We start from the raw sequence: 27,840 nt of genomic DNA, 5'->3' as shown, positions 1-27,840 counted from the left end.
TGTGGACTGCTGATATGGTGGACTAGGAGTCCTCCGTCCACTGAAGAATGCGTTGAACCTCCAACATTGCCAGGCGGCTGAGTGTCCCGCCCTGGAGGTTGATGTAGGCAAACGCTGTCGCGTTGTCTGACTGGACTCGAATGTGCCTGGCCGTCAACAGATGGTGAAAGGCTTAGAGAGCTAGAAACAGCTCTGATTTCCAGCACATTGATCCAGAGGGTTGATTCGGACAGAGTCCAAGTGCCCTGCGCTCCATGGTGGAGATATACTGCTCCCCAGCCGGATAGACTAGCATCCTGGTAAGGGGTCAGGAAGGAGCGTCCCTGAGACAGAGGGGCCGAAGCCACCACTGAAACGAGCCCCTGGTCTGTGGCGAAGCCACCACCCCGTGGAAGGAGGAAGTCCGCTTGTTCCAACAGCGGAAAATGTCCAGCTGCAGAGGACGCAGATTGAACTGGGCAAGGGAATCGCTTCCATTGACGCCACCATCTGATCCAGCACCTGTATTAGGTGCCTGATGGAACGACGTCGACCGCCAGAGGAGGGACTGCTGTTTGACTAAGGGCAGCTTCACAAGTGCCGACAGTCTCGAATTGCGTCCCTGGGTACGTGAACTTCTGGGTCGAAGTCAGAGTGGACTTGGACAGAATGACAAGCCACCCGAATTGGCTAGAGTGGCGAGAGTGAGCGAGGCACTCCGCTAACAGTCTGCACTGGATGAAGCCCTGACTAGAAGGCCGTCCAGGACAAAAGGATCACTGCCAACCCCTAGAGGTGCAGGACGCAATCACAGCTGCCCCGACCTTGAGAATACTCGAGGGGCCGTGGCTAACCCCAAGGGAAGAGCCACGAATTGGACCACTCCGATTGCAAAACGTAGCCAACGCTGGTGTGAAACTGCGATTGGCACATGCAGATAGGCATCTCTGATGTCGATGGATGCTAGGGAATCTCCTTGGGTCATTGATTGATCGCAGAGACTCCATGCGAAAATGCCGCACCTGAACATGCTTGATGAGAAGCTTGAGATCTAGGTCGGGGTCGGGGACTAGGAATAGATTTAAGTAGAAATCTCAGAACCGTTCCCAGTCGGGAACCGGTACAATTACTCCGTTGGCCTGCAGGGATGCCACGGCCTGAGGGAAAGTGGCGGCCTTGGAGCAGGGGGGAGTTGACAGAAAAAATCTGTTTGGCGGGCTGGATAGAATTCTATCCTGTAGCCGTGGGAGATGGTATCCCGCACCCACTGATCGGAGACGTGTTAAAACCATACGTCGCCAAAGTGGGAGAGCCTGCCACCGACCAAGGACGTTGCTGGCGTGGCCCGATAGCCAGGAGGAGGCTGACTTAGTGGCAGCAGCTCCTGCGGTCTTCTGAGGACGCGGCTTCGTGCGCCAGTTGGGTTTACGATCCTTGGCTGAGCTAGTGGACGAGGCCGAGGGCTTAGAGAACGATCAGATGGAGGAACGAAAGGAACGAAACCTCGACTGATTCCTGCCCTGGACAGGTTTCCTGGTTTAGGTTTGTGGCATGGAAGAACTCTTCCCGCCAAGAGCTTCCTTAATAATTTCATCCAGTTGTTCCCGAATAGTCTGGTCCCAGCAAAAGGGAGCCCAGCAAGGAACTTCTTTTGAAGCATCTGCCTTCCACTCTCGAAGCCACAGGAGCCTGCGGATAGCGAGGAAATTAGCCGAGGCCACCGCAGTGCGGTGAGAGTCTCCAGCATGGCAGACATGGCATAGGATGAAAAGACTGAAGTCTGGAAGTTAAGGCAACCATTTCGGGCATAGAGTCCCTGTGAGGGAATGCATCTCCTCTAGAGAAGCAGAGATGGCTTTGAAAGCCCGCACTGCTGCAAAAGATGGGGAGAACGAGGCCCCTGCCGCCTCCATACAGATTTGGCCAGAAGGACAACCTGGCGGACAGCAAAACCTTAAGTGAGGTGCCATCAGCCACTGATACAACGGTCCGGAGTCTAAACACCGGAGGGTCCACCTTTGGTGAATGAGCCCACTCCTTGACCACCTCTGGTGGAAAGGGAAAACGGTCATCAGAACCACGCTTTGGGAAGTGTTTGTCAGAACAGACCCTGGGCTTGGTCACAGTGGCCTGAAAACTGGAGTGGTTAAGGAACACACTCCTTGTTCACTTAGGCAAGGTAAACTGGTGCCTTTTTGCCAGAGAGGGTTGCTCCTCTGATACTGGCGGATTGAGGTCCAGTACAGAATTAATGTACGCAAACGAAACACTAATATCTGCGTCACCCTCGGACCGATCAATGGGGGACATGGAAAGCGTCCGAGCCCCCAGTAAAGGGATCTTCGTCGTCCTGCGAGTCAGCTCGTTGAATCAGACCCGCGGGACGAGGAGGGACCCTGCTTCTCTGAGGAGAACGGGGTCTGAGACCAGAAGAAGAATCCTCTGTGGGCCTCGCTGAGCGAGCCGTAGCAGCAGAGGCGCCCTGAGAAGGGGGCTAATGCATGCTCAGCAGAGTCCGGGACAGCTGTCCCATGGGGGGAAGGATTCTACCCAAGCCGGGGGTTCAGCCACCGGAGACGGAGCAGCCGGAGGGACCACTGGGGATGAGACTCCAGGGTGAGGCACCACCATGTTAGAGCAGGAATCACAATGTGGTTATGTGCTCGGTACAGGCAGAACGAGCCTACATGCAGTGCATATTGAGTGCAGCCTTGCAGCCTTACTTCTCGTGTGAGACATGCTGCTGAAGTGGGGGCTCTGAGCAGAATGACCCCCAGCAGAGTATTGCAGTATATAAGCAGTATATAAGCAGTATATAAGTGGTATATAAGCAGGTCCACAACCGGAGGTTGTGGCTTGCCAGACTGTTTTTAACATTGTCTCTGTGCCCTCCAGATCCCACAGCCCGGAGCCCCAGAGAGATGCTGCAGTCAGCGCCGATCGCTGTGCAGACATGGCATAAGGACGCTGAAAAAAATGGCGCCGGAGCGAGGAGAGGGGGCGGGGCCTACTCTAAGAGCGGGATCCGGAGGGCCAAGGAGATATACAGGGGAGGGAATCTTTCCTCAAAGAGGAGTGTCTCTCCCCTGTGCCGAACAGCCGCTGGGCGGAGCCGCACTGTCCCTCTGCATGACTGACATGGAGGGGCAGTGAAATCGAAACTAGGCCTCAGGCGAAGCCGGGGCCTAGATTTAACAATGCGGCCGGCAAACAGGCACCATCGGCGCGGTTCTCGGGTAAAAACCAGAGAACCGGCCGGAAATCACAACAAAGTGAAATAACACAACTCCCCACAATAAATGTACAAGGGACCCCTGAATAACGTCTCAATACTTAGCTTATGAGACGCAGGGCCAGGTCCCTGAGGAGTGATCGCTCCGTCCGGCAGGATCCTGACAGGGCTGCGGATGGAGACCGGTCTCCTGCAAAGCAGTGAGAACCGTGATGGCTCCCACTTCAAGCCAGAGCCTCAGAGGATGGTGAAGGAGCGCGGCATGTGAAGGCTCCAGCCTTGTAAAATCAACCTTAACAGCACCGCCGACACAGTGGGGTGAGAAGCAACATGCCGGGAGTCCAGACTGGACCCGCTTTTCTTCCAAATCTTTGAAATCAAAAAATCAAAAATCAGAGAATGCATGTGTGTGTGTGACCTCCTGAACACAAAGCATTGAAACTGGCTAGGACTGGCTACCAGGGGGTGTATATGCTAGGAGGGAGGAGCTACACATTTGAGTGTAGTACTTTGTGTGTCCTCCGGAGGCAGAAGCTATACACCCATGGTCTGGGTCTCCCATAAGGAACGATGAAGAAATAGGAAGGTACGCAGATGACACACGGACCATATACAGAACGGAACGGATCCCACACAGTAACTGCTTCCGGGTCGGCTGTGTCGCGCATCATGAATATGCGCGACAATAATGAGCCGGCTCAGAAGCAGCAGGGAGAACGGGCTGCAGAGGACATCGCTGGTGAGTTAAAATGTTTTTTATTTTAAAAGCACGTTTTTTTTCTGGCACGTGTTTCACGGACCACACCACTGCGTGGTCCGTGGAACATCAGTGATGCCAGAAAAAAAAAGGACATGTCTCCGTGCGGCAATCACGCATACGCGGGTACGCCGCACGGAGACACGTGCAGTGAAAAATCACTGATGTGTGAGCAGACCCATTCATTATAATGGGTCTGCGTATGTCAGTGATTCTGGTACGTTTAAAAAAAAAAAGCACAAACGTACCAGAATCACTGACGTGTGAAAGGGGCCTTACACAGCATTCATTTATCTATAAGGGGTGAGGAACATGTAACAACTCTTTCTGTTACCATTGTGGATGGGATGTGAGCTGATTGCTGTGTCACAGATGAGAGAAGCTGGATCTCTGCTCTGTCACATGCTGAGAGGTCAGGTGCTGGGCAGAATACTGACAGCCATTGAATGTGCAGGGGGCGTTTCTGGACACTGAGGCCGGGCAGGGGATGGGGCTGGACACTGAGGCTGGGTGGTGCCAGCTCTGACTGAGGTTTGGCAACCAAGAATACAGGAAATTGTCATGTTTGTTGGAGCTGAATGTAAACAAGGTGCTGCAGAGAATAAAGGGTGAATTCAAGAGGAACAAAAGTTAGAAAACTAAAAATAACAATGTAGGGGTGATTTATATGACAATACAGCACAGATTAGCTTACAATTTTTTTTGGAGTTTATGTCGGACAACTCCTTTAAAACTTGATATTTTAGGATAGGATTCCCTGATACTTAATTGAAGCCATCTTGCCCTCCTCATGCTACAAATTTCCAGTGCCAGAGGAAGCTGAGTAGTCCTAGAGCATCACTGAGCCACCACCATGCTTCACTGTAGGCAGAATGTTCTTTTGAGGGTATGCTTTATTCTTTCTTCTAAAGATATACCACTAATAAATAGTTTCTGCTTTGCTTCGCTGCTCAACAGAACAAAATCCCTAAACTGAAGCAGGCTTTTCTACTGATTTTGGACCATTAGAGATGTATGCAGTGGAGACCTTCATTGTTTAGTATGAGTCTTACTGAGTAAACTGAAATCTCAGTGCCTACTTTGTGCTGCAGGTCTTCAGCAGTCACTCGAGGATTTTTCATAATTTGCCTTCTCATTAATCAGGTGGCAGCCGGTGAGAAATTTGACTTTCTGCCACGTCCAGATAATGTAGCCAGTGTTCTTTTAAAGCGGTTATCCAGGCTTATCATCAAACTCCACAGTAACATTGTGTGCCATTAGGATTCTCCAGTGCTGGCGGCAAGATTAAGCAGTCATGTGACCACAAATATGAGATATGCATACTCCCGACCACATTCCAACTAGACGTGAGCGGCCTTGCTCAGTACAAGTGAAATAAGCGAGGCCACACACCTCTATTTGGAATGTGGTCACATGATTGCTCGGCGTCTATGGTGGCACCAGAGAATCCACATAGCGTGCAATGTTCCAGATGTGAGGATTCATAAATCTGCAGTCACAGTGACTGGGCTTATCATAAAAGTCTGCAGACAATCCATTTAACTTTGAAATTCGAGAACTATGTTTCTTACTGTTTATCTAAGAACATAGAATGCATTTGTTGCTTAATTTATACTTTTCTTGTTTGTGCAAGGCAACGATCTCTCAGCTTTATGGACAACTCTCTTGGCAACCCAAAAATATTAGTGACCAGGGGGCCATTGCTCTTGAGGAATAGACCAAGATTGCTCAGGAACGCTGACAGAATCTGGTGTCTGGCTATGCATCAGGTCTGTAGCAGGTAATAGCCAGAAGTGCTCCATTAAGAGCTAAAGACACAAGTCATGAGGGTGAAATTATGAAACTGCAGTAGTCATTAAAAGTGGCATTTTGTCTTGAATTTGGAGAAACTGGCTAGATTAGTTGTTTTGAGGTATATAAAAATTGTTTGGTTTATTGCAACCACCATGAGGTTTGTAATGTTGTTAATAAACCTAAGTTGCCCTCGGGGATGAATAAGATTAGTGGCAAATGTAGTAATTTTTGTATCTTGATAGATAGGCACAGGTTTTGCTCTTGACTTACCCTAGTACTGGTCAAATTAAGATTATTTATTTTTTAGGCAATTAAAGGGAACTCGTCATATGAAAAAATGCTATTAACTGACAGGACGTTAATCTGCAGATTAATACCATTTTGAACCGTTCAGATGCCGGCATTTAGAGCCCCACATTTGGGAGGAAATTAACTTTATAACCTCCCAAGCAGTCAGTCGTAGTGGAAGCACCGACAATGGTTCAGTCACCACTCAGCATATAGTGAGGGTTGGATGTAACTGTGCCCTCTGCAATGACTGACAGCCAGGACTAATACTGAACCTCTGACAGCCGACTCAGCAACAGCCGCCACTCAGTACACTGAACGGACATAATCCGCATTGGCGTCACCCATATGACTGGTAGTCAAACACTGCTGGTAGAAATAAAGTAAGTTTCTTCCTGGCAGTGAGCCTCTAAATGGTAGTGATGGGCAGGTTCAAAACGCTATTAACTTGCAGATTAACCACATATCTACATTTAATTTCACTATGGCACAAACCAGAAGCTAAAAGGGAAACCATTAGGGGAGCCGTTCAGGGTTATCTGTGCCCAAGTTTTTTTTCCCCAATTTTTTTTTCTCTGAAATGTTGCCGCATTTCATAAGAAAACGTAATTGGTGTTGGTGTTCATAGTCAGGGCAGCATGAATTTGCAGACAGGTTTCCTTTAAGCCTTAGAAATAAAATAAACAGCTTAAGTGTATAAACCGATTAGAAGAAAGAAAGATTGGGAATAAATACCGCAAAACATGCCGTCTCTCCGGGTTTAATAAGCTGAATGTGTCCTGACACCGCATTCTCACTGACTCCAGACTCCATCCAGATCTGGCCAAGTTCATTACAAGCCTATCAAATATACAGGATATTTAAGGGGAAAAACAATAACAAAAAATACATAAAATCTATATAAATCTTCCAAACAGTGCGGCCTCCTGAATGTCGACATACCAGCTGTTGATTTGTTTCACCGCTTGTTGCTCTTTTTCAATAAACGTCAGGACTTTGTCCGATGAAGACTACTGTATGTGAGTAGTCTGATTAATAAGCAGGCGGAAAGTTGCCTTTTACACCCATTATAGATTTCAAACTTTTTTTTTTTCTCTGACGCCTCATTGGGGGACACAGGACCATGGGTGTTTATGCTGTTTATCCATAGGAGGACACTAAGTAGATGAAAAGATGTTCGCTCCTCCCCTGCAGTATACACCCCCTGGCCAGACCAGGCTACTTCAGTTTTAGCTTAGTGTCTATAGGAGGCACATCTCTGCAGACTACTGCAGCAAGAATTTTTTGTTTTTAGAGGGCGATGGTTCCTTCGAGGACCAATTTCCCAAAACCATCAACAGGCGGGAAAGCGGAATATCGCCTCCCCGTACCCCCTTCCTGCGATGCTGGTTCCTGGGCTGTTACTCACTGGACGACAGGTCTCATGGCACTGATTTTCCAGAGCCCAGAGCAGATGAAAACTTCCTCAGCCCCTCTTGCAGGCTCTGAGTTGACACACGTTCTGCACCAAGTGTGACCAGGCATCAGACTGCCATCTCCACAGGAGCTGAGGTGAGATCATTCCGATTTTTCCAGAGCACAGAGCAGATGAAAACTTCCTCAGTCCCTCTGGCAGGGTCTGAGTTGATACAAGTTCTGCCAGCAGGCGTCAATCTGCACACTGGCTCCCTGACAGGAAATTGGAGCAAAGGTCACACTGACTGGATGCACATGGTCTGTGATTGCAGACACCTGCATAGCATTCCACCTGTGGCGGGGGGGAGGGGAGAGCTCGCAGGACTCAGTGCAGCCGCAGCTGTGGTAGACTTATAGAGGTTTTTCTGTCCACCATTGTTGTGCAGGGCTGGAGGAGGGAAGGGGAGTCCCTTCCCACCATTTTTTGCTTTTTTGTTTATTATATTTTCTCATGCCTTCTTGTCAGAGCTAAGCCCCGTCGCCTCCAACACTCGATAAGCCACGCCCCCCCCTCATACAGGATCTGCAGAGCATTGCTTCCTCTTGTTGTGATCAGAGCCTGTGGGCGTCTCTTAGAGCTGGCTTCCTCCTTCCCACAGGAACTGTGACACAGGAGGAAGGGGGGGGGGAAGGGCTATCAGTGTTCTGGGTGCGTTATAGCCTCACTTGCATATTAGCTATGCAGAGCATTGCTCCCTCATTACAATCAGTTTGTGGCTCATCAGCCAGGGGCTGCAGTCACATGTTTTATGCCCTGCACAACTACAGCAACAACTATAAGACGCTGAGCTACTAGGGGATGATAGCACCTCTTCCTTCTGTGAGTCAGGTGCCCCTGTAGCTTACCCCCCCCCCCCCGCCACCACCGCAGCAACCACTGCCAGCCCAGAGCCTACGGCTCCCAGTCCCCCGGAATGGGCAGTTCCCAGAACCTGGTGCTGGCTATGAAACATCGTCCTCACACCCCTCGGGGCCCCTGGACAGAACGCAGCCTGATGACACGTCTATAAAAGGGTCCTTCTGATAAGAATCAGCCCTCTGCTTCACCGGTTGCAGATCAGAAAAAGGGCATGACCCCCATGGTTCTCCCTCTGGGGTACACAGATGGGGTTCTCCCACATGTTCCGCGGTCTCTGAGGAGCCGGAGGAAGGGGAATGATGTTTGTACCGGGATGATTCCTTGGTTTCAACCTCGCCGAGCGATCAAGCTGCGATGAACTTATTGCAGCAATCAACCAAAACTCTGCGTGTGTAAGATCTCCCATCCACTTTTACTGACCCTGCGGTCTCCTTTCAAAAGTGTGAAGAAACCTCAAAAAAAAAAAAAAAAAAAAAAAAAAAAAAAAAAAAATGGATTTTAACGCCGCTTCGGTAGCCACAAACTCATGGAGTCCCGGTACCCCTTTGGCTTAGCTGTCTCTAAGGGCTGGGCTGATCCGGCCTCGGTGGACCCTCACCCGGCTTCCGCCTGCCTGAAGGACCACTCCTGTCTTTTACTTGATGGATCCTCCTTCAAGGACCCGACAGACAGACAAGTGGAGCAGCTCGATCGCTCTGCCTTGAGGCCGCGGGTTCCTCTCCCCTTCCAAGTGGGTCGCACAGGCACCAGGACTACCAGTTTCCCTCAAACCCTCACAGATATAACAGTTCACATTGCTGCGGCGGCAGAGTACCTCATGCAGGCCTCCATTGGCGCTGCTACCTGCGCAGTTATTGCCGCCTCAAATACCATAGCCATCCGTAAGGCCCTCTGGTTCCGATAATGGAGAGCAGACTCTGTCTCTAAGAAGCCTCTCACAGTACTCCTTTCCAGACCAATGGTTTGCCGATCAGCTGGACAGGCTCTTTTTTTTGTCTGACGCCACGGGAGGAAAAGAGTACCTCCCTCCCCCAACTCCAGCCCAGGACGTTTTTTACTAGACACGCAGGGCCCGACCTTCTCAGCCCTCCTCGAGTCCACCTCGTCCTGGCAGTCTAGACAAAGACCGAGGAGTCTCGTCCTCCTCCATCTGGGCCGCCGCCTCAGACCACAAATGGGTGTGATACCTTGTGTCTTCCGGTTACCACATTGAATTCTGGACCCGATCCCCTGGTCAGTCTTTTCTCTCAACCCCCCCCCCTCCCCAAAGGATCCAAAACACCACGAGGCCTTCTCCTCAGCAATCCACTCCGTCCAAACAGCAGGGGTGATGGTATCTGTTCCGTACGGCGAGAGGTTCAAGGCCTTCTATTCCAACCTCTCGTGGTCCTCAAAAAGGACGGGTCAGTTCGTCCCATCTTGGACCTCTAACACCTGAGCAAACATGTGCACGTAAGGAGATTCAGAATGGACTTCCTAGGGTCCATTGTTACCTTTATGGTCGAAGGAGAATTCCTTGCCTCCCTATCAGGGACGCGTACCTGCACATACCCATCGCTCCAGCTCACCAAAAGTTCCTCCGCTTCGCGGTTCAGGACTTTTTTTTTTTTACATTTGTGGCCCTACCCTCGGCTCTGCCACAGCACCAAGTGTCTTAAGTAAGGTCATGGCGGCCGCCATGAGTGCCCTTCACGCCAGGAGAGTGGCTGTTCTGCCTTGCTTGGATGACCAGCTCATCAAGGGCTCAACCACCGTGCAGATCTATGTGGGCACCCTATCCCGCTTAGGGCGGCTTCTGACTCCAGTCAAATCATCCCCGGTCCCATCAAAATCAGTCACCTCCCTGGCCATGTCCCTGGACACTCTTCGGGGCCTGATATTTTCCCCTCAAGACAAGGCGACTGCTCAACAACAAGCGGTACACTGCCCTCTACGTTCTCCTCTCGCTCCATACGATTCAGTATGAGAGTGCTAGGTAGGATAGCAGCGGCTATAGAGGCAGTGCTGCACGTTGGACACCCCAGGAGTCTTCCCTTCCCAGAAATCATCCTGAAAATCAGCGCGATCTTCTCGCGCTCAGGTCATTCCCCCCTTCTGCTAGCAGGTCGTTTGATTCGGGTCCAATTGGACAATGCAACAGCTGTGTCAATCGACAGGGAGGTACCAGCAGCAAGACAGCTTATCTCTAGGTCCTCAGGATCCTCACCTGGGCCGAATCAACGGGGGTCTGTGTTTTCAGCATTACACATACTGGGAGTAGAGAACTGGGTGGCGGACCTTCTAAGTCGCCAAGGACTGGCTGCCGAAGAGTGGTTTCTCCACCCAGAAGTGTTCCCACACATCTGCACTCACTGGAGTACACCAGACGTGGATCTAATGGCCTCAAGGTTGAACGCAAAAGGTACCCGCGTTCTTAGCCAGGTCACGTGATCCACAGTCCATTGGCGCGGATGCTCTAGTCTCCTGAAGTCGTTTCAGTCTGCCTTACATGTTTTTTGCCTCTGCCCCTGCTGCCGCGAGTAATCAGGAAGATCAAGGCAGAAGGAGTCCCGGTGATACTAATAGCACCGGACTAGCCCAGGTGCGCCTGGTATGCTGAATTAGTACAATTGCTCATGGCGCCTCGTAAGCATCCCAGACCTGCTGACCCAAGGGCCCATTTCCCATCAGAACTCCAGAGCCCTGAAGCTGACGGCCTGGCCATTGAGACCTGGACTTTAACAAGAGCGAAGTTCTCTCCTGCAATCATCTCCACCATGTACAGTGCCCGAAACCCGGCCTTCATCCCATTTTTACCACCGTACGTGAAAAAATTTCCTTTCCCAGTGCAGGGAATCTAATGTCCAACCTATGCCTCTGGCGATCCCCAGAATTCTTGATTTTTTTTTTTCTTTGCAGTCAGGTTGCAAAAGGGGTTGGCCCTCAGCTCCCTTAAGGGGTAGGTTTCATCTCTCTAGATATTCTATCAATACCGCCTAGCTTGCAATCTGCAAGTCAAGACTGTCCTCAAGGGTGTTTCCCATCTAGTTTCCCTGAATAAACGGTCGCTGGACCCATGGGACCTCAATCTCGTTTTGGACGGTATCCAGAGGTCCCCTTTTGAACCTCTTAAGGAATCTTCTCTTGCTCTTCTTTCCTGGAAGGTAACATTCTTAGTGGCGATTACGTCCATTAGACAAGTTTCGGAACTGGCAGCACTCTCTTGCCGCGAACCCTTTCTGATCTTTCATCAGGACAAGGTGGTTCTACGCCCCCTTCCAGATTTTCTTCTGAAGGTTACTTCCCAGTTTCATATGAACAAGGACATTGTTCTGCCTTCCTTTTGTCCACACCCAGTCCATGGGGTGGAAAGGGTTCTATATTCGCTAGACCTTGTGAGGGCTCTCATATATTACGTACCTAGGACAGCCCCTTTAGGAACATACTTAAGCAAGCATTGTTGACCTTAGGGAGATCAACATATCCACTGCGGAGACACCATCACGTGTTTCTCAACGCAGTGATTCTAGAGCAAAGCCCCCTGGGAAGTATGCAAATGAGAAAGCCGCGGAGACACCATCACATGTTTCTCAACGCTGGCAGGAAACTAGCCAGGTCTTTCACCGGGAACGAACAACCACGGGAAGGGCAGTCTCCAGTCAAGGAGACCACCTATACCAAACATGGTATCCATCCACAGACAGCCGTTTCGGGGTATTTGCCCCTCATCAGTGTGGAGTAGGAATCTGGCTAGTGGGGGCAATGCCTAGTAAAAGACTACTTAAGCAAGCATTGTTGACCTTAGGGAGATCAACATATCTTGCATACTTCCCAGGGGGCTTTGCTCTAGAATCACTGCGTTGAGAAACACGTGATGGTGTCTCCGCAGTGGATATGTTGATCTCCCTAAGGTCAACAATGCTTGCTTAAGTAGTCTTTTACTAGGCATTGCCCCCACTAGCCAGATTCCTACTCCACACTGATGAGGGGCAAATACCCCGAAACGGCTGTCTGTGGATGGATACCATGTTTGGTATAGGTGGTCTCCTTGACTGGAGACTACCCTTCCCGTGGTTGTTCCTTCCCGGTGAAAGACCTGGCTAGTTTCCTGCCAGCGTTGAGAAACATGTGATCATGTCTCCGCGGCTTCCTTTAGGAACATAGACTCCTTGTTCGTCATTCTTGAAAGGCCTAAGAAAGGAGAGGCAGCTTCATAGGCAACGCTGGCTCGCTGGATTCGCTCTGTGATCCAGGAGGTCTACCGCTTGCAACTCAAGCCCATTCCTAGTGGGCTACAGACTCATTCCACGCGAGCAGTTGGCGCCTCTTGGGCCATTAGGCATCAGGCTTCAGTGGAACAGAGGTGTAAGGCTGCGACCTGGTCTTGCCTACATACTGTTTCAAAGCATTACTGAGTCCATACCCAGGCTTCGGCTGAGGCGAACCTAGGTAGGAAAATTCTGCAAACGATAGTGGAGTACCTATCTCAGTAGGCGCTCCTGGCTATCTGGGACTGGTTCCTAGTCCTTGGGTTGCGTTGTTTATTGTTTACCCACCCATGGACTGCTTTAGGACGTCCCATGGTCCTGTGTCCCCAAATGAGGCGTCAGAGAAAAACGGATTTTTGTGTACTCACCGTAAAATAGTTTTCTCTTAGCCATCATTAGGGGACACAGCACCCTCCCTTTTGCCCTGTTGGGCCTTAACTTTTTTCTGTCTCAGTACTTTTTTGTTATGAGTATTCACTCACGTTTTTTGTTACTTGTTCTCCTACTGCTTGTGTACTAAAACTGAAGTAGCCTGGCTGAGCCAGGGGGTGTATACTGCAGGGGAGGAGCTAACATCTTTGCATCTACTTAGTGTCCTCCTATGGATAAACAGCATAACACCCATGGTCCTGTGTCCCCCAATGATAGCTAAGAGAAAACGATTTTACGGTGAGTACACAAAAATCAGGGTTTTTTAATGGATCTTTGTGAGGACTTATTTCTTGGATGCCGAACTGACATTTTTATTTATACCATTTGGGGTAAATATGCCATATTGATCACCTCTGCATTGCTTTTGGGAACTGTGATAACTTTTTTAATTTTCTATATTATTTTTAAATCCTCCTAGGGAACTTGAACTATAAGTCTGATCACTTATTATACATACAATGCCACAGTATATAGTGTAAATCAGTTTCCTTTGAAGCTTCACCCATAGCGGCGTTTCAGAGGAATACAAAAATGTCTGTGATGGGAGCCTTTAGTGGACCTCAGCTGCCATGGTATCTCATCGGTCCCCTCAGACATCAACAATAGCGCTATTTATATACCACTGTCGGTGATTGAGAGGGACATTTAAATAGTTAAACAGCAGCAATCAGGATTAGCTCCGATTGCTGCCGTGAGAGGCAGGTGATGGCTGTGTATTAGTTATTTCCAAATCCCTGAGGACAAGGTATAACTTGCTGAAAGGAGCGTAGGGTCTCAGCCTCCCCTTTATCCATTTTCAATGGGACTTCTGCAAATAGAGTACAACGTTCAGCTTTCTTTTGAGGTTTCAGATGTGAGACCTCCAAAGATCAGAGTCATCTTATGGATCGGAGATAATGTGTTCTTTTAGGAATAACCCTTTTATTCTACAGGTTATACATTGAGAAACTTTATTTTAGTGTCATGCAAGTTCTGAGTTCACTTTAAATGGTCCCTTTTTAACCCCTTTCCGATGCAGCTATTTTCATTTTTTCCTCCCCTTTTTTCCTGAGCCATAATGTTTTTTAATCTTTCTGTCCACATAGAGATATTAGGGCATATTAGGGCTTGTTTTTTGTGGCACGAGTTGTACTTTTGAATGACACCATTCATTTTACCACACAATGTACTGGAAAATGGGAAAAAAATTGCAAGTGTTATGAGTTTGCGAAAAAAACCCAAAAACAATTGTAACAGCAATACCACTTGATTTCTGCACATAGCAAAAATCAAACCCCTTTGCAGCCGAACCACAAGCTAGGTTTCAAAAGAAGATCCAAGATGGTAGGCATTGAGGTCTTCATCAGACCTCTCATAGTAACCATTCGAGGACCCGCGATCACAGCACGGAGGCGCTGATGAGCACATGGAATGATGCGCCTCCATTTCTGTGTGCTATTAATTCCTCTGTCAGACTTGACAGTGGCATTTAAACAGTTTAACAGTCATGGGCGGAGCTTCACTTCACCCCAGCTGTTAGTGGCAGGTCCTGCTTGTGTGTCACAGCCATTATCTGCCGGGTATAGGACAAGCTCACCATGTGAACCAACACCTGCACGCTCCATACACCTGGTGGTGAGCCATACATGTACAGTTGATGTCGATAAGAGGTTAATACTAAGATCTCTTCCTAGAGGTATAAGGTATCTTGTCCTCTCCAATCATAGCTTAGTGTCTGAGAAGGTCATGTTCCTTGTATGGATATTACTAGTATTCAAAAATGCTGTGTAAAAATTATATATTCTACTCACAGTGTTAATGGCCATACGTGCTTCAAAGTTGTCAACACAGCTAAGCACAAGGTCCACTGGTTCGCCTTCTTTTAATCCACCTTTACTAAAATTGAAAGAAAAATAAGTTAAAAAAGAAAAATCATCAAAATAAAACAAACATAAGAAAGTTGATATGCAACATTTTAGTAACAGCTTTTATTTTGGTCCTTTACCACGTAACTAAACCTCCATCACTACAGAACTATACAGTAAATCTGCACTTTCCAACATTGATGATTAAAGAGGTTGGCCAGTACTTTAACACTTATGGCCTCAGTGGCGGACATAATCAGAAGAGGGTCCCTGTGCAAGAACAATATATGAGCCCCATGCAGCTCAAGAGCTTTTCATAATGCACAATTCCACCTGCTTTGGAGATAGAAATGGGGCTCCTTACATTTTGGGACATTGTGGTCGCACAGGTTGCACCCATGAAATGTCAGCCCATGGATGGTCTATCCTTCGGGTAGGTCATCAACGTCTGATCAAATCAATAGGAGGCAGATGTGCAGCACACAACGGCTAACAGAAGACCTGGCAGCTCTGGAACTGAGCAATTGCAGGCGCCGCAGTCACCATCACCGAGAACAGCTGATCAGTGGGAATGCGGGGTGTCGGACCCCGGCCAACCAGATATTGATGATCTATCCTGCGGGATAGGCCATCAAATGTTAAAAGTACTGGACAACCAACCTTTTTAACTAAATAATAAGCTTTTACTAAGTTGTAGAACGTTTTAAGGTTGATTTAAAGGTGTAAATCTTTCTAATAAACCTGTGCTTTTAATTGAAGTGATAAATGTCTGATCTCTAGGATGGAATCCCAAAGTCTCAGTTCCCTCTTCACTGCACGGTCAGGGTGAATATTAGTGTGAATGACGCGGTGGTGGAGCACGTACACTGCCGCTCCATATAAAGTCAGTGGGGCTGATAGAAACAACTGAGCATGGTACTTGGCCGTCTCATTATATGCTTTTGATAAGAATAATTTACCTTATTCTGTCCATGAAGTGTTGAAAATTGTCTATAGTGGTGATGTTATAGTTATGAACTTCAAACTGGACGTCAGGATTTATACTCCTGCGAGAAAGAAAAAAGGAGCAGAAATTAGGAAATTACTCTTTGTACAGAGATTTTTTTTCCCCTTCTACAGTTTATTAACATCTTAATAGCTCAGGATGAAAATGTACATAAAATATCAGTTAAAGGAATATTCCCATCTCCAAGATCCTATGCCAATATGTAGCAAGTGTAATAATGTTAGCAAATACCTCCAATTACAAATGTAATATACCGTAGTTCTCCTGATATAGCCCCATGTCTCTTACCTTATGTGCAGGGCATTGCAGCTTAGGCATACATGGTTACAACCACTTATATAGTGACAGTTAGTTGCTCATGGTCGTAACCATGGATACCTAAGCTGCAATGCCCCGCATATGAGGTAAGAGACATGGCTATATCAGGAGAACTATAGTACATTTCTAATTGGAGATATTTCCTAATATTATTATTATACCTACTATATATTGGGATAGGAGCTTGATGATGGGAATAACTCTTTAAGGTCTCATTACATGCATTTCTTCATGGTCATGGAGGGAGATCATATATAACAACAGCCATTCTACTGCCGCAAGAGCCAGGATCAGATATAACTCAGATCCAGAAAGGTTCTAGTATATAGTCAGTGAGAGGGCAAATGTGGGGTACATAAATTTGGTATCAGCATACAGTTAGGTCCAGAAATATTTGGACAGTGACACAAGTTTTGTTATTTTAGCTGTTTACAAAAACATGTTCAGAAATACAATTATATATATAATATGGGCCGAAAGTGCACACTCCCAGCTGCAATATGAGAGTTTTCACATCCAAATCGGAGAAAGGGTTTAGGAATCATAGCTCTGTAATGCATAGCCTCCTCTTTCAAGGGACCAAAAGTAATTGGACAAGGGACTCTAAGGGCTGCAATTAACTCTGAAGGCGTCTCCCTCGTTAACCTGTAATCAATGAAGTAGTTAAAAGGTCTGGGGTTGATTACAGGTGTGTGGTTTTGCATTTGGAAGCTGTTGCTGTGACCAGACAACATGCGGTCTTAGGAACTCTCAATTGAGGTGAAGCAGAACATCCTGAGGCTGAAAAAAAAAAAGAAAAAATCCATCAGAGAGATAGCAGACATCTATCAGGCAGCAAAATCAACAGTCGGGTACATTCTGAGAAAAAAGGAATTGACTGGTGAGCTTGGGAACTCAAAAAGGCCTGGGCGTCCACGGATGACAACAGTGGTGGATGATCGCCGCATACTTTCTTTGGTGAAGAAGAACCCATTCACAACATCAACTGAAGTCCAGAACACTCTCAGTGAAGTAGGTGTATCTGTCTCTAAGTCAACAGTAAAGAGAAGACTCCATGAAAGTAAATACAAAGGGTTCACATCTAGATGCAAACCATTCATCAATTCCAAAAATAGACAGGCCAGAGTTAAATTTGCTGAAAAACACCTCATGAAGCCAGCTCAGTTCTGGAAAAGTATTCTATGGACAGATGAGACAAAGATCAACCTGTACCAGAATGATGGGAAGAAAAAAAGTTTGGAGAAGAAAGGGAACGGCACATGATCCAAGGCACACCACATCCTCTGTAAAACATGGTGGAGGCAACGTGATGGCATGGCCATGCATGGCTTTCAATGGCACTGGGTCACTTGTGTTTATTGATGACATAACAGCAGACAAGAGTAGCCGGATGAATTCTGAAGTGTACCGGGATATACTTTCAGCCCAGATTCAGCCAAATGCCGCAAAGTTGATCGGACGGCGCTTCATAGTACAGATGGACAATGACCCCAAGCATACAGCCAAAGCTACCCAGGAGTTCATGAGTGCAAAAAAGTGGAACATTCTGCAATAGCCAAGTCAATCACCAGATCTTAACCCAATTGAGCATGCATTTCACTTGCTCAAATCCAGACTTAATACGGAAAGACCCACAAACAAGCAAGACCTGAAGGCTGCGGCTGTAAAGGCCTGGCAAAGCATTAAGAAGGAGGAAACCCAGCGTTTGGTGATGTCCATGGGTTCCAGACTTAAGGCAGTGATTGCCTCCAAAGGATTCGCAACAAAATATTGAAAATAAAAATATTTTGTTTGGGTTTGGTTTATTTGTCCAATTACTTTTGACCTCCTAAAATGTGGAGTGTTTGTAAAGAAATGTGTACAATTCCTACAATTTCTATCAGATATTTTTGTTCAAACCTTCAAATTAAACGTTACAATCTGCACTTGAATTCTGTTGTAGAGGTTTCATTTCAAATCCAATGTGGTGGCATGCAGAGCCCAACTCGCGAAAATTGTGTCACTGTCCAAATATTTCTGGACCTAACTGTAATTGTATGGATCCAAAAAATAAAGTTTGTTTCATTTACACCTCACATAAATACATAAAAATGAAAAAACAGAAAAAAGAATTTTGTTTACTTACCGTAAATTCTTTTTCTTATAGTTCCGTATGGGGAGACCCAGACAATGGGTGTTTAGCTTCTGCCTCCCGAGGACACACAAAGTACTACACTTAAAAGTGTAGCTCCTCCCGCTGAGCTTATACACCCCCTGGAGAACCAGATATAGCCAGTTTAGTGCAAAAGCTGAAGGAGAATAGCCACCCACAAGTAAAACAGAGCAAGAACCGGAACAACCAGAGACTCTGTCCACGACAACAGCCGGTGATAACACGCGGAACAAGAAATTGCCAACTGGCAACAGGGAGGGAGCTGGGTCTCCCAATACGGAACTATAAGAAAAATAATTTACAGTAAGTAAACAAAATTCTCTTTTTCTTTATCGTTCCTATGGGAGACCCAGACAATAGGACGTCTCAAAGGAGTCCCTGGGTGGGAATAAAAAGAAAAACTAAGAAGTAGGCGGAGCCTAACTTCACAAATGGGCGACAGCCGCCTGAAGGATGCGTCTGCCCAAGCTCGCATCTGCCGAAGCATGAGCATGCACCTGGTAGTGCTTTGAAAAGGTATGCAGGCTAGTCCAAGTTGCAGCCTGACAGACTTGTTGAGCCGTAGCCTGGTGCCTGAAAGCCCAAGAGGCACAGACAGCTCTGGTCGAGTGTGCCTTGATCCCAGGCGGGGGAGGCACCTGAGAACACTGGTAGGCATCCGAAATGGTCGACCTAATCCAACGGGCTAAGGTCGGCTTAGAAGCAGAGAGGCCCTTGCGCCGACCTGTGGTTATCACAAAAAGAGAGGTGCACCGCCTAAGAGCAGCGGTGCGAGACACATAGATCCGGAGCGCACGCACCACATCCAAAGTATGCAACGCTTTTTCAAAGCGATGAACAGGAGCCGGACAAAAGGAAGGTAGGGTAATGTCCTGGTTAAGGTGGAAAGGAGAGACCACCTTAGGAAGAAAGTCCGGAGTCGGACAGAGAACCACCTTATCTTGATGAAAAACCAAAAAAGGTGACTCCGAAGAGAGCGCAGCCAAATCGGAGACTCTCCTGAGGGAAGTTATGGCTACTAGAAAGACCACTTTCTGTGAAAGACGAAACAAAGAAACCTCCCTATGAGGCTCAAAGAGGGGTTTCTGCAAACCCGTGAGAACCAAATTGAGGTCCCAGGGCCGCCGGTAAGGTTTAATGATGTGAGACGCGCCCTGCATGAAGGTGCGGACCTGAGCCAGCCGGGCGAGACGCTGCTGGAACAGCACTGACAGAGCCGAGACTTGTCCCTTGAGAGAGTTGAGGGACAGTCCCAGCTGCAGACCGGACTGTAGAAAGGACAGAAGGGTCGGCAAGGAAAAAGGCCAAGGAGGATGGCCGGAAGAGCGACACCAGGACAGGAAAATTTTCCAAGTCCTGTGATAGATCTTGGCGGAGGAAGACTTACGGGTCCGAGTCATAGTGGAGATGACTTCAGGAGGGATACCAGAAGCCGTCAAGATCCAGGACTCAAGAGCCACGCCGTCAATCTAAGAGCCGCAGAATTCTGGCGGAAAAACGGACCTTGTGAGAGAAGGTCTGGACGGTCCGGAAGATGCCACGGCACCTCTACGGACAGATGGAGCAGGTCTGGGTACCAAGCTCGCCTGGGCCAGTCCGGAGCAATGAGGATGACTCGACGGCCCTCCATTCTGATCTTGCGCAGGACTCTGGGCAAGAGAGCTAGAGGGGGAAACACGTAGGACAGACGAAACTGGGACCAGTCTTGAACCAGAGCGTCTGCGGCAAATGCCTGAGGATCGTGGGAGCGAGCCACGTAAACGGGAACTTTGTTGTTGTGACGGGATGCCATTAGGTCCACGTCCGGAGTGCCCCATTTGCGGCAGATTGACTGAAAAACTGCCGGGTGCAGGGACCACTCGCCGCTGTCCACGGTTTGACGGCTGAGATAATCTGCCTCCCAGTTTTCCACGCCTGGAATGTGGACTGCGGATATGGTGGACCTGGAGTCCTCCGCCCATTGAAGGATGCGTTGTACCTCCAACATTGCCAGGCGGCTGCGTGTCCCGCCTTGGTGATTGATGTAGGCAACCGCTGTCGCGTTGTCTGACTGGACTCGGATGTGCTTGCCCGCCAACAGGTGGTGAAAAGCTAGGAGAGCCAGAAGCACGGCTCTGGTTTCCAGCACATTGATTGAAAAGGCTGACTCGGATGGAGTCCAAGTGCCCTGCGCTCGGTGGTGGAGACATACCGCTCCCCAGCCGGATAGACTGGCATCCGTGGTGAGATCACCCAGGACGGGGCCAGAAAGGAGCGCCCCTGAGACAGAGAGAGGGGCCGAAGCCACCACTGAAGAGAGCTCCTGGTCTGTGGCGACAGAGCCACTAACCTGTGCAAGGAGGAAGGCCGCTTGTCCCAACAGCAGAGAATGTCCAGCTGCAGGGGACGCAGATGGAACTGGGCAAAGGGAACAGCCTCCATTGACGCCACCATCTGACCCAGCACCTGCATCAGGCGCCTGAGGGTATAACGGCGGGGCCTCAGCAGAGAGCGCACCGCCAGTTGGAGGGACTGCTGTTTGACTAAAGGCAACTTCACAAGTGCCGGCAGAGTCTCGAACTGCATCCCTAGGTACGTGAGACTCTGGGTCGGAGTCAGAGTGGATTTGGGAAAATTGACAAGCCACCCGAATTGGGCTAGAGTGGCGAGAGTGAGCGAGACACTCCGCTGACAGTCCGCGCTGGATGAAGCCTTGACTAGAAGGTCGTCCAGGTAAGGAATCACTGCCAACCCCTGGAGGTGCAGAACCGCAATCACTGCTGCCATGACCTTGGTGAATACCCGAGGGGCCGTGGCTAACCCGAAGGGGAGAGCCACGAATTGGAAATGTTCCTCTCCGATTGCAAAACGTAGCCAACGCTGGTGTGAAACTGCAATTGGCACATGCAAATAGGCATCTCTGATGTCGATGGACGGCAGGAAATCACCTTGGGTCATTGAGGCAATGACTGATCGTAGAGACTCCATGCGAAAATGCCGCACCTGAACATGCTTGTTGAGAAGCTTGAGATCCAGGATGGGCCGGAAGGAACCGTCCTTTTTGGGGACTAGGAAGAGATTTGAGTAGAAACCTCTGAACCGTTCTCGGGCGGGAACCGGTACAATTACTCCGTTGGCCTGCAAGGATGCCACGGCCTGAGAGAAGGTGGCGGCCTTGGAGCAGGGGGGAGTTGACAGAAAAAATCTGTTTGGCGGGCTGGAAGAGAATTCTATCCTGTAGCCGTGGGAGATGATATCCCGCACCCACTGATCGGAGACGTGTTGAAACCACGCGTCGCCAAAGTGGGAGAGCCTGCCACCGACTAAGGATGTTGCTGGAGCGGGCAGATAGTCACGAGGACGCTGCCTTGGCGGCAGCACCTCCTGCGGTCTTTTGTGGACGCGCTTTTGGGCGCCAGTTGGATTTCTGGTCCTTGGCTGAGTTAGTGGACGAGGCCGAGGGCTTAGAGGACGACCAGTTGGAGGAACGAAAGGAACGAAACCTCGACTGATTCCTGCCCTGGACAGGTTTCCTGGTTTTAGTTTGTGGCATGGAAGTACTCTTCCCGCCAGTAGCTTCCTTAATAATTTCATCCAGCTGTTCACCGAACAGCCGGGACCCAGCAAAAGGGAGTCCAGCAAGGTACTTCTTTGAAGAGGCATCTGCCTTCCACTCTCGAAGCCACAAGATCCTGCGGATAGCGAGGGAATTAGCCGAAGCCACCGCAGTGCGGTGAGAAGCCTCCAGCGTGGCAGACATGGCATAGGATGAAAAAGCTGAAGCTTGGGAAGTTAAGGTAACCATTTCAGGCATAGATTCCCTGGAGAGGGAATGCATCTCCTCTAGAGAAGCAGAGATGGCTTTGAGAGCCCACACTGCTGCAAAAGTCGGGGAGAACGAGGCCCCTGCCGCTTCATATACAGATTTGGCCAGAAGGTCAATCTGGCGGTCAGTGGAATCCTTAAGGGAGGTGCCATCAGCCACCGATACAACGGTCCGGGCTGAGAGTCTAGACACCGGGGGTTCTACCTTTGGGGAATGAGCCCACTCCTTGACCACCTCAGGTGGGAAGGGAAAACGGTCATCAGAACCACGCTTTGGGAAGCGTTTGTCAGGACAGGCCCTGGGCTTGGTCACAGCGGCCTGAAAACTGGAGTGGTTAAAGAACACACTCTTTACTCTCTTAGGCGAGGTAAACTGGTGCTTTTCTGCCAGAGAGGGTTGTTCCTCTGATACTGGCGGATTGAGATCCAGTACAGAATTAATGGACGCAATCAAATCACTAACATCTGAGTCACTTTCGGACAGATCAATGGGGTACATGGAGTTAACCTCCGAGCCCCCCGTAAAGGAATCCTCCTCGTCCTGCGAGTCGGCTCCTGAATCAGAGCCGCGGGACGAGGAAGGAGAGGGAACCCTGTGTCTCTTAGAAGGACGGGGTCTGGGACCAGATGATGAATCCTCTGTGAGCTCCGGTCCTGAGAGACCTCTAGTAGCAGAGGCACCCTGTGAAGGGGGCTGATGCATATTCAGCAAAGTCCTGGACAGAAGTCCCATGGAGTCGGCAAAAGACTGGGAGATAGACCTAGAAAAGGATTCCACCCAAGCCGGGGGTTCAGCCGCAGGAGCAGCCTGAGAGACCACTGGGAGTGAGACTCCATGCTGAGGCACTGTCAGGTTAGAGCAGGCGTCACAATGTGGATAGGCGCTCGGTTCAGGCAGTAGGAGCTTACATGCAGCGCATACTGAATACAGCTTTGGAGCCTTGCTCCTCGTGTGTGACATGCTGCTGGAGTGGGGGCTCTGCCAGAGAATGACCCCCAGAGAGTATATACAGAGGTCCACAACCAGAGGTTGTGGCTTACCAGACCGCTGGAGTGGTGTTGTGTGCCCTCCAGATCCCGAAGCCCGGACCCCCAAGCACAGCACCTCAGCAGGGATGCTGCAGACCAGCGCTGCAATGACTGATCGCAGGGGGAACGCTGAGAAAATGGCCGCCGGAGCGAAGAGAGGGGGCGGGACTTGCTTGAGAGCGGGATCTGGAGGGCCATAGAGACATACAGGGGAGGGGACATACACTGCAGTGAGGAGTGACCCTCCCCTGTGCAGAACGGCCGCCGGGCGGAGCCGAGCCTGTACCTCTGCATGAGTGGCATGCGAGGGCAGAGAAACCGAAACTAGGCCTCCGGCGAAGCCGGGGCCTAAATTTGAGCGGTGCGGCCAGCGCGCAGGCACCATCGGCGCGGTTCTCAGGCGACAGCCAGAGAACCCGCCGGAAATGTCATAAAACACAATCAGCACACTCTCCCACAACAATAAAGTACAGGGACTCCCAATATATAAACGCCTCAGGTACTTAGCTGCTGAGACGCAGGGTTCCAAGTCCCTGGGGATGAGTGCTCCGGTCCAGCAGGATCCTGAAGGGCTGCGGATGGAGACCGGTCTCCTGCCAAGCATGGAGAACCGTGCTGGCTCCCACTTCACCATCCTTCCTGGGCTCTGGCTTGAAGGAGCGCGGCATGTAAGGCTCCATCCTTGGAATCAACCTTAACAACACCGCCGACACAGTGGGGTGAGAAGGGACATGCCGGAGGTCCAGACTTGGACCCGCTTTTCTTCAAACTCTTTCCAAAAATCAAAAATCAGATGAGAATGCATGTGTGGATGTATGCCTCCTGAACACAAAGCGATAAACTGGCTAGATCTGGTTCTCCAGGGGGTGTATAAGCTCAGAGGGAGGAGCTACACTTTTAAGTGTAGTACTTTGTGTGTCCTCCAGAGGCAGAAGCTAAACACCCATTGTCTGGGTCTCCCATAGGGATGATAAAGAAATATATACATTGCTGCCCTCCGCTTCTTCTTGAAAAAATAAATGATAAAAGCTATTAAAATTGTATATGACCAAAATTGTGCATTTGAAAAACACAACTCGTCATCTAATAAAACAAGCCCCAATACAGCTGTACTGATGAGAAAAAAACCCCAAAAAACTAAAATGTTACGGCTTCTGGAATGTGAGGATGAAAGCATAGAAAATTTGCCAGGCCCAAACAGGTGGTTCATTAAGGGGTTAAATGAAAACCAGTCAAAGAACTGGAAACTCTTAAATTTGAATTTTGGAAAAAGCTCCGGGTACCTGAGAGTGTGCTCCGCCGCCTGCACCTTACTGAGCCCAGCCTGATGGGGCTGGAAGAAGAGTCTGTTCATATTGGCCAGCTCCACCTTGTCATAATCAAACAGCAGCAGCTAGAAAGAAACAAGGATCGGATGTAACCACCTAAAAGTATAAACCACAGGCTGCTAATTATTCCCCTCTAGTATAACGATGCCATATTGATCATATATCCATCACGCTATGATCAATGGGGCCGGAGCTCTGGGATCACCACTGATCCTGACTTTGTGCAGGATAAAATGAGCCTTTATTCTCCCAGAGGTCAAACCCTGCAAGTCATAAAGTATCCTACTGATACATCACTTTATAATATGGAAAACACTTATCCACAACGGAAGACTGAAATGAGCCAACATACAACAACTCTTGAAATAAAGGTGGTTGTCCAGGCTTGGGGCTCAAGTCTGTAATCACTCTAAAGACTGCAGACTTGTGTATCCTCAAAGCGTGTACAGTGCGCATTGTCAGGATTATCCGGGTCTGGAAACTTGCAGTGACGTGACCGCATGTATGCGATTTGCATACTTCCAGCCACATTCAGACTCAATATGTCCTGCATCGCTCAAGTCACTTGAGTTGAAGCAGGGCCAAAAGCGTCTAATATGAACACGATCGCACATATGCATATCTCATACATGTGGTCACGCGCCAGCCCACTCCCGGTGTAGAAGAATCCTGAAAGTTCACAAAGTGCTCACTGTGAATATTCACAATTATGCAGTCACAGAGTGATGCAGACTTTAACTCCAAGCCTGGACAGCCTGGACAGCCCCTTTAACTAGTTTTAAAGGACTCAAATTCTGCTGCCTTTCCTTGAACTTTTCCATGAAATGTGAAATAGAGATGAGAATTAAACTGCTGGGATTCTAGAGGATGCCATGTACTGCTCTATATCATAGTTAGATTGCTGTAAGTCCATGTCTCTAAGGTATATAGCTCCAAATCATTTGCTTTATTTCAGAACTTGCTTATATGCTATGTGCGCACGCTGAGAATTTGGTGCAGCAATTTTCTGCAACAAATCTGCATTTCCTAGTAGAAAAACAACAAAAACGTGGTGCATTTTTCATAATGTAGTAAATGGGTGGAAGGGCTGAAAATCGCACCAAAAATTGACATGCTGCAGGTTAGGTTCTGCACCAAATCTGCAAAGAAAAAAATAAGCAACATGTGCACAGCACTTCAGGGTTCTCATAGACTTTACTGGCATAAGGATAGACATGCAGATTTGTGACAAAACTGTACCAAAAAAACAAAACAAAACAAAAAAAAAAAAAAACGCACTGTGTGCACATGGCCTTATCTTTTGTCTTGTGGTATTTGTTGAAAATTTTTGTACTAAATTCTTCAAGATGGCGCATGCGGGTTGATTAATTTTGCTCAAACTTAAAGTTGATCCTATTTTATCATCTTTTACGCCTTTTTAGAGAACAATTGTTACAATTGCACAAAGATTTTACAATATTTCTAAAAGCTACAATGGATTTGGCTAAAACGACTGGATAAGAAAAATCAAGACTATACTATAGTGCTGTACAAAAAAAAAAAAAAAAAAGCCAAAAAACAAAATTAAAAATAAAAAGTCACTATTAGAACCATTCTTAAGCTAGATAAAAAGGTGCAAAGACAATGATGATTCGGGCCTATGCCTCTGCAGGCCACAGAAGCCACTGATCGCCATGCTGCGTCCACCGCTAATGTATATGTACATCAAGAGCGATTCCCCTAGTTGTACCCCATGTATGGTGAGCAGGTTATTGCAGATGCCAAATTTATATTTATCCATATTGACTCTCCTGAGCCAAGTAGACGCATGGAAAAAATTCCCAAGAAGAATGCAGGTGAGTACAACATAATGACGATTAAATTCTGCATTGATTTAACCTACAGATTACAAGATGCGTTAAGCTTTTTTTTTCCCCTTTTCTTACAATGGTGGCGCCCAAACACTGACCATCTGGTTATAAAAATGAACTATAGTGCTATATGCCCCAAAAGAAAGAAAATATTATTTCAATAAAAGTAATTTAATCTTAGATATGAACAGGTTAAAAAAAATATATTGTTCCATCTGTATTACCGAACAAAGAAAACAAGTATAGAATTAAAATTGGTGAAAATGTGTATTACCTTACCAATTCCACATCTTGTTAGCATTTCTGCAGTGACGCTGCCAACACCTCCGACACCGACTACAGCCACGGTGAACGTACGGATTTTCTGTGGCAAAAAGAAATAATTTCATATTATGGCTATAGCTAAGCTACTGTATATACTTCACAGTGTTATCCGCACCAAATGAGTCTGACACCCGACACCCCACCAGTCAGCTGTTATCAGCTTCGGTAATGTTCAGATGTAAACTGTGTATGTAGCGGAGCAGCACAGCCCCATTCAATGGGTGACGGTATGAATGTGTGATCCAGACATGGCGGTGGTCTCACTGGTCAGCATACCGTAGTGTCCTTCACTGTAAAACTGACAAATACATACTCACCTATGCAGCGGTATTTGATACTGTAGTTCTGCCCCTTTTATCTAGACAGATTCAGCACCCGACACAGCAGCATACACAGAGCTCACCGTGTGGGGAACTACAAAGTACGGCTCTTTGTACAGCTCATTAGTTTTACAGATCAGTTTCTCTCAGGGGTCAACGGGCTAAGGGCCGCTTTACACGCTACGACATCACTAGCAATTGCTAGCAATGTCGAGCGCGAAAGCACCCGCCCCCATCGTACATGCGATATCGTGTAATCGCAGCCATAGCGAACATTATCCCTACGGCAGTGTCACACGCACAAACCTGCTCTGCGACGTCGCTGTGACCAGCGAACTGCCTCCTTTCTAAGGGGGCGGTTCGTTCAGCGTCGTTACCGAACCGCTGCCCAATAGAAGCGGAGGGGCAGAGATGAGTGGGATGTAACATCCCGCCCACCTCCTTCCTTCCTCATTGCGGGTGGACGCAGGTAAGGTGAGGTTCCTCGTTCCTGCAGTGTCACACATAGCGATGTGTGCTGCCGCAGGAGCGAGGAACTACTTCGTACACCGAGCAGCAGCGATATTCGAGAATTGGGGGGCATGTCACTGATGAACGATTTTGACCGTTTTTGCGACGATTCAAAATTGCTCATAGGTGTCACACGCAAAGACATCGCTAAAGCGACCGGATGTGCGTCAAAAATTCCGTGACCCCAACGAGATCACTTGAGCGATGTCGCAGCGTGTAAAGCGGCCTTAACAATCACACACTGACGGCTTATCCTAAGGATAGGGTATGGGTGTAAGATTCTTAAAAGGAGTGGTCCAAAGGCAAAAGTAA

At 48.3% G+C, this 27,840-nt stretch overlaps 1 protein-coding gene across 3 annotated transcripts in view; it reads right to left on the bottom strand.

The window, feature by feature from the left end:
• The window catches only part of UBA5 (ubiquitin like modifier activating enzyme 5), a 68,284-nt gene that overhangs the window by 19,253 nt on the left and 21,191 nt on the right, over window positions 1-27,840 (bottom strand). For 2 of the 3 annotated variants that reach the window (XM_075316626.1, XM_075316627.1), the window contains 5 exons: window positions 26,649-26,738; window positions 24,480-24,589; window positions 15,847-15,933; window positions 14,834-14,918; window positions 6,786-6,890 (listed from right to left, as the gene is read on the bottom strand). In XM_075316626.1, coding sequence (XP_075172741.1) covers window positions 6,786-6,890; window positions 14,834-14,918; window positions 15,847-15,933; window positions 24,480-24,589; window positions 26,649-26,738 — 477 coding nt within the window. Of the gene's footprint in view, window positions 1-6,785; window positions 6,891-14,833; window positions 14,919-15,846; window positions 15,934-24,479; window positions 24,590-26,648; window positions 26,742-27,840 lie in introns of those variants that run through there. The other variant, XM_075316628.1, reaches the window with a different exon arrangement.

The sequence above is a fragment of the Anomaloglossus baeobatrachus genome, chromosome 6, assembly GCF_048569485.1.
Source record: "Anomaloglossus baeobatrachus isolate aAnoBae1 chromosome 6, aAnoBae1.hap1, whole genome shotgun sequence".
Lineage (NCBI taxonomy): Eukaryota > Metazoa > Chordata > Amphibia > Anura > Aromobatidae > Anomaloglossus > Anomaloglossus baeobatrachus.
This window is presented reverse-complemented; position numbering and strand designations above follow the sequence as displayed.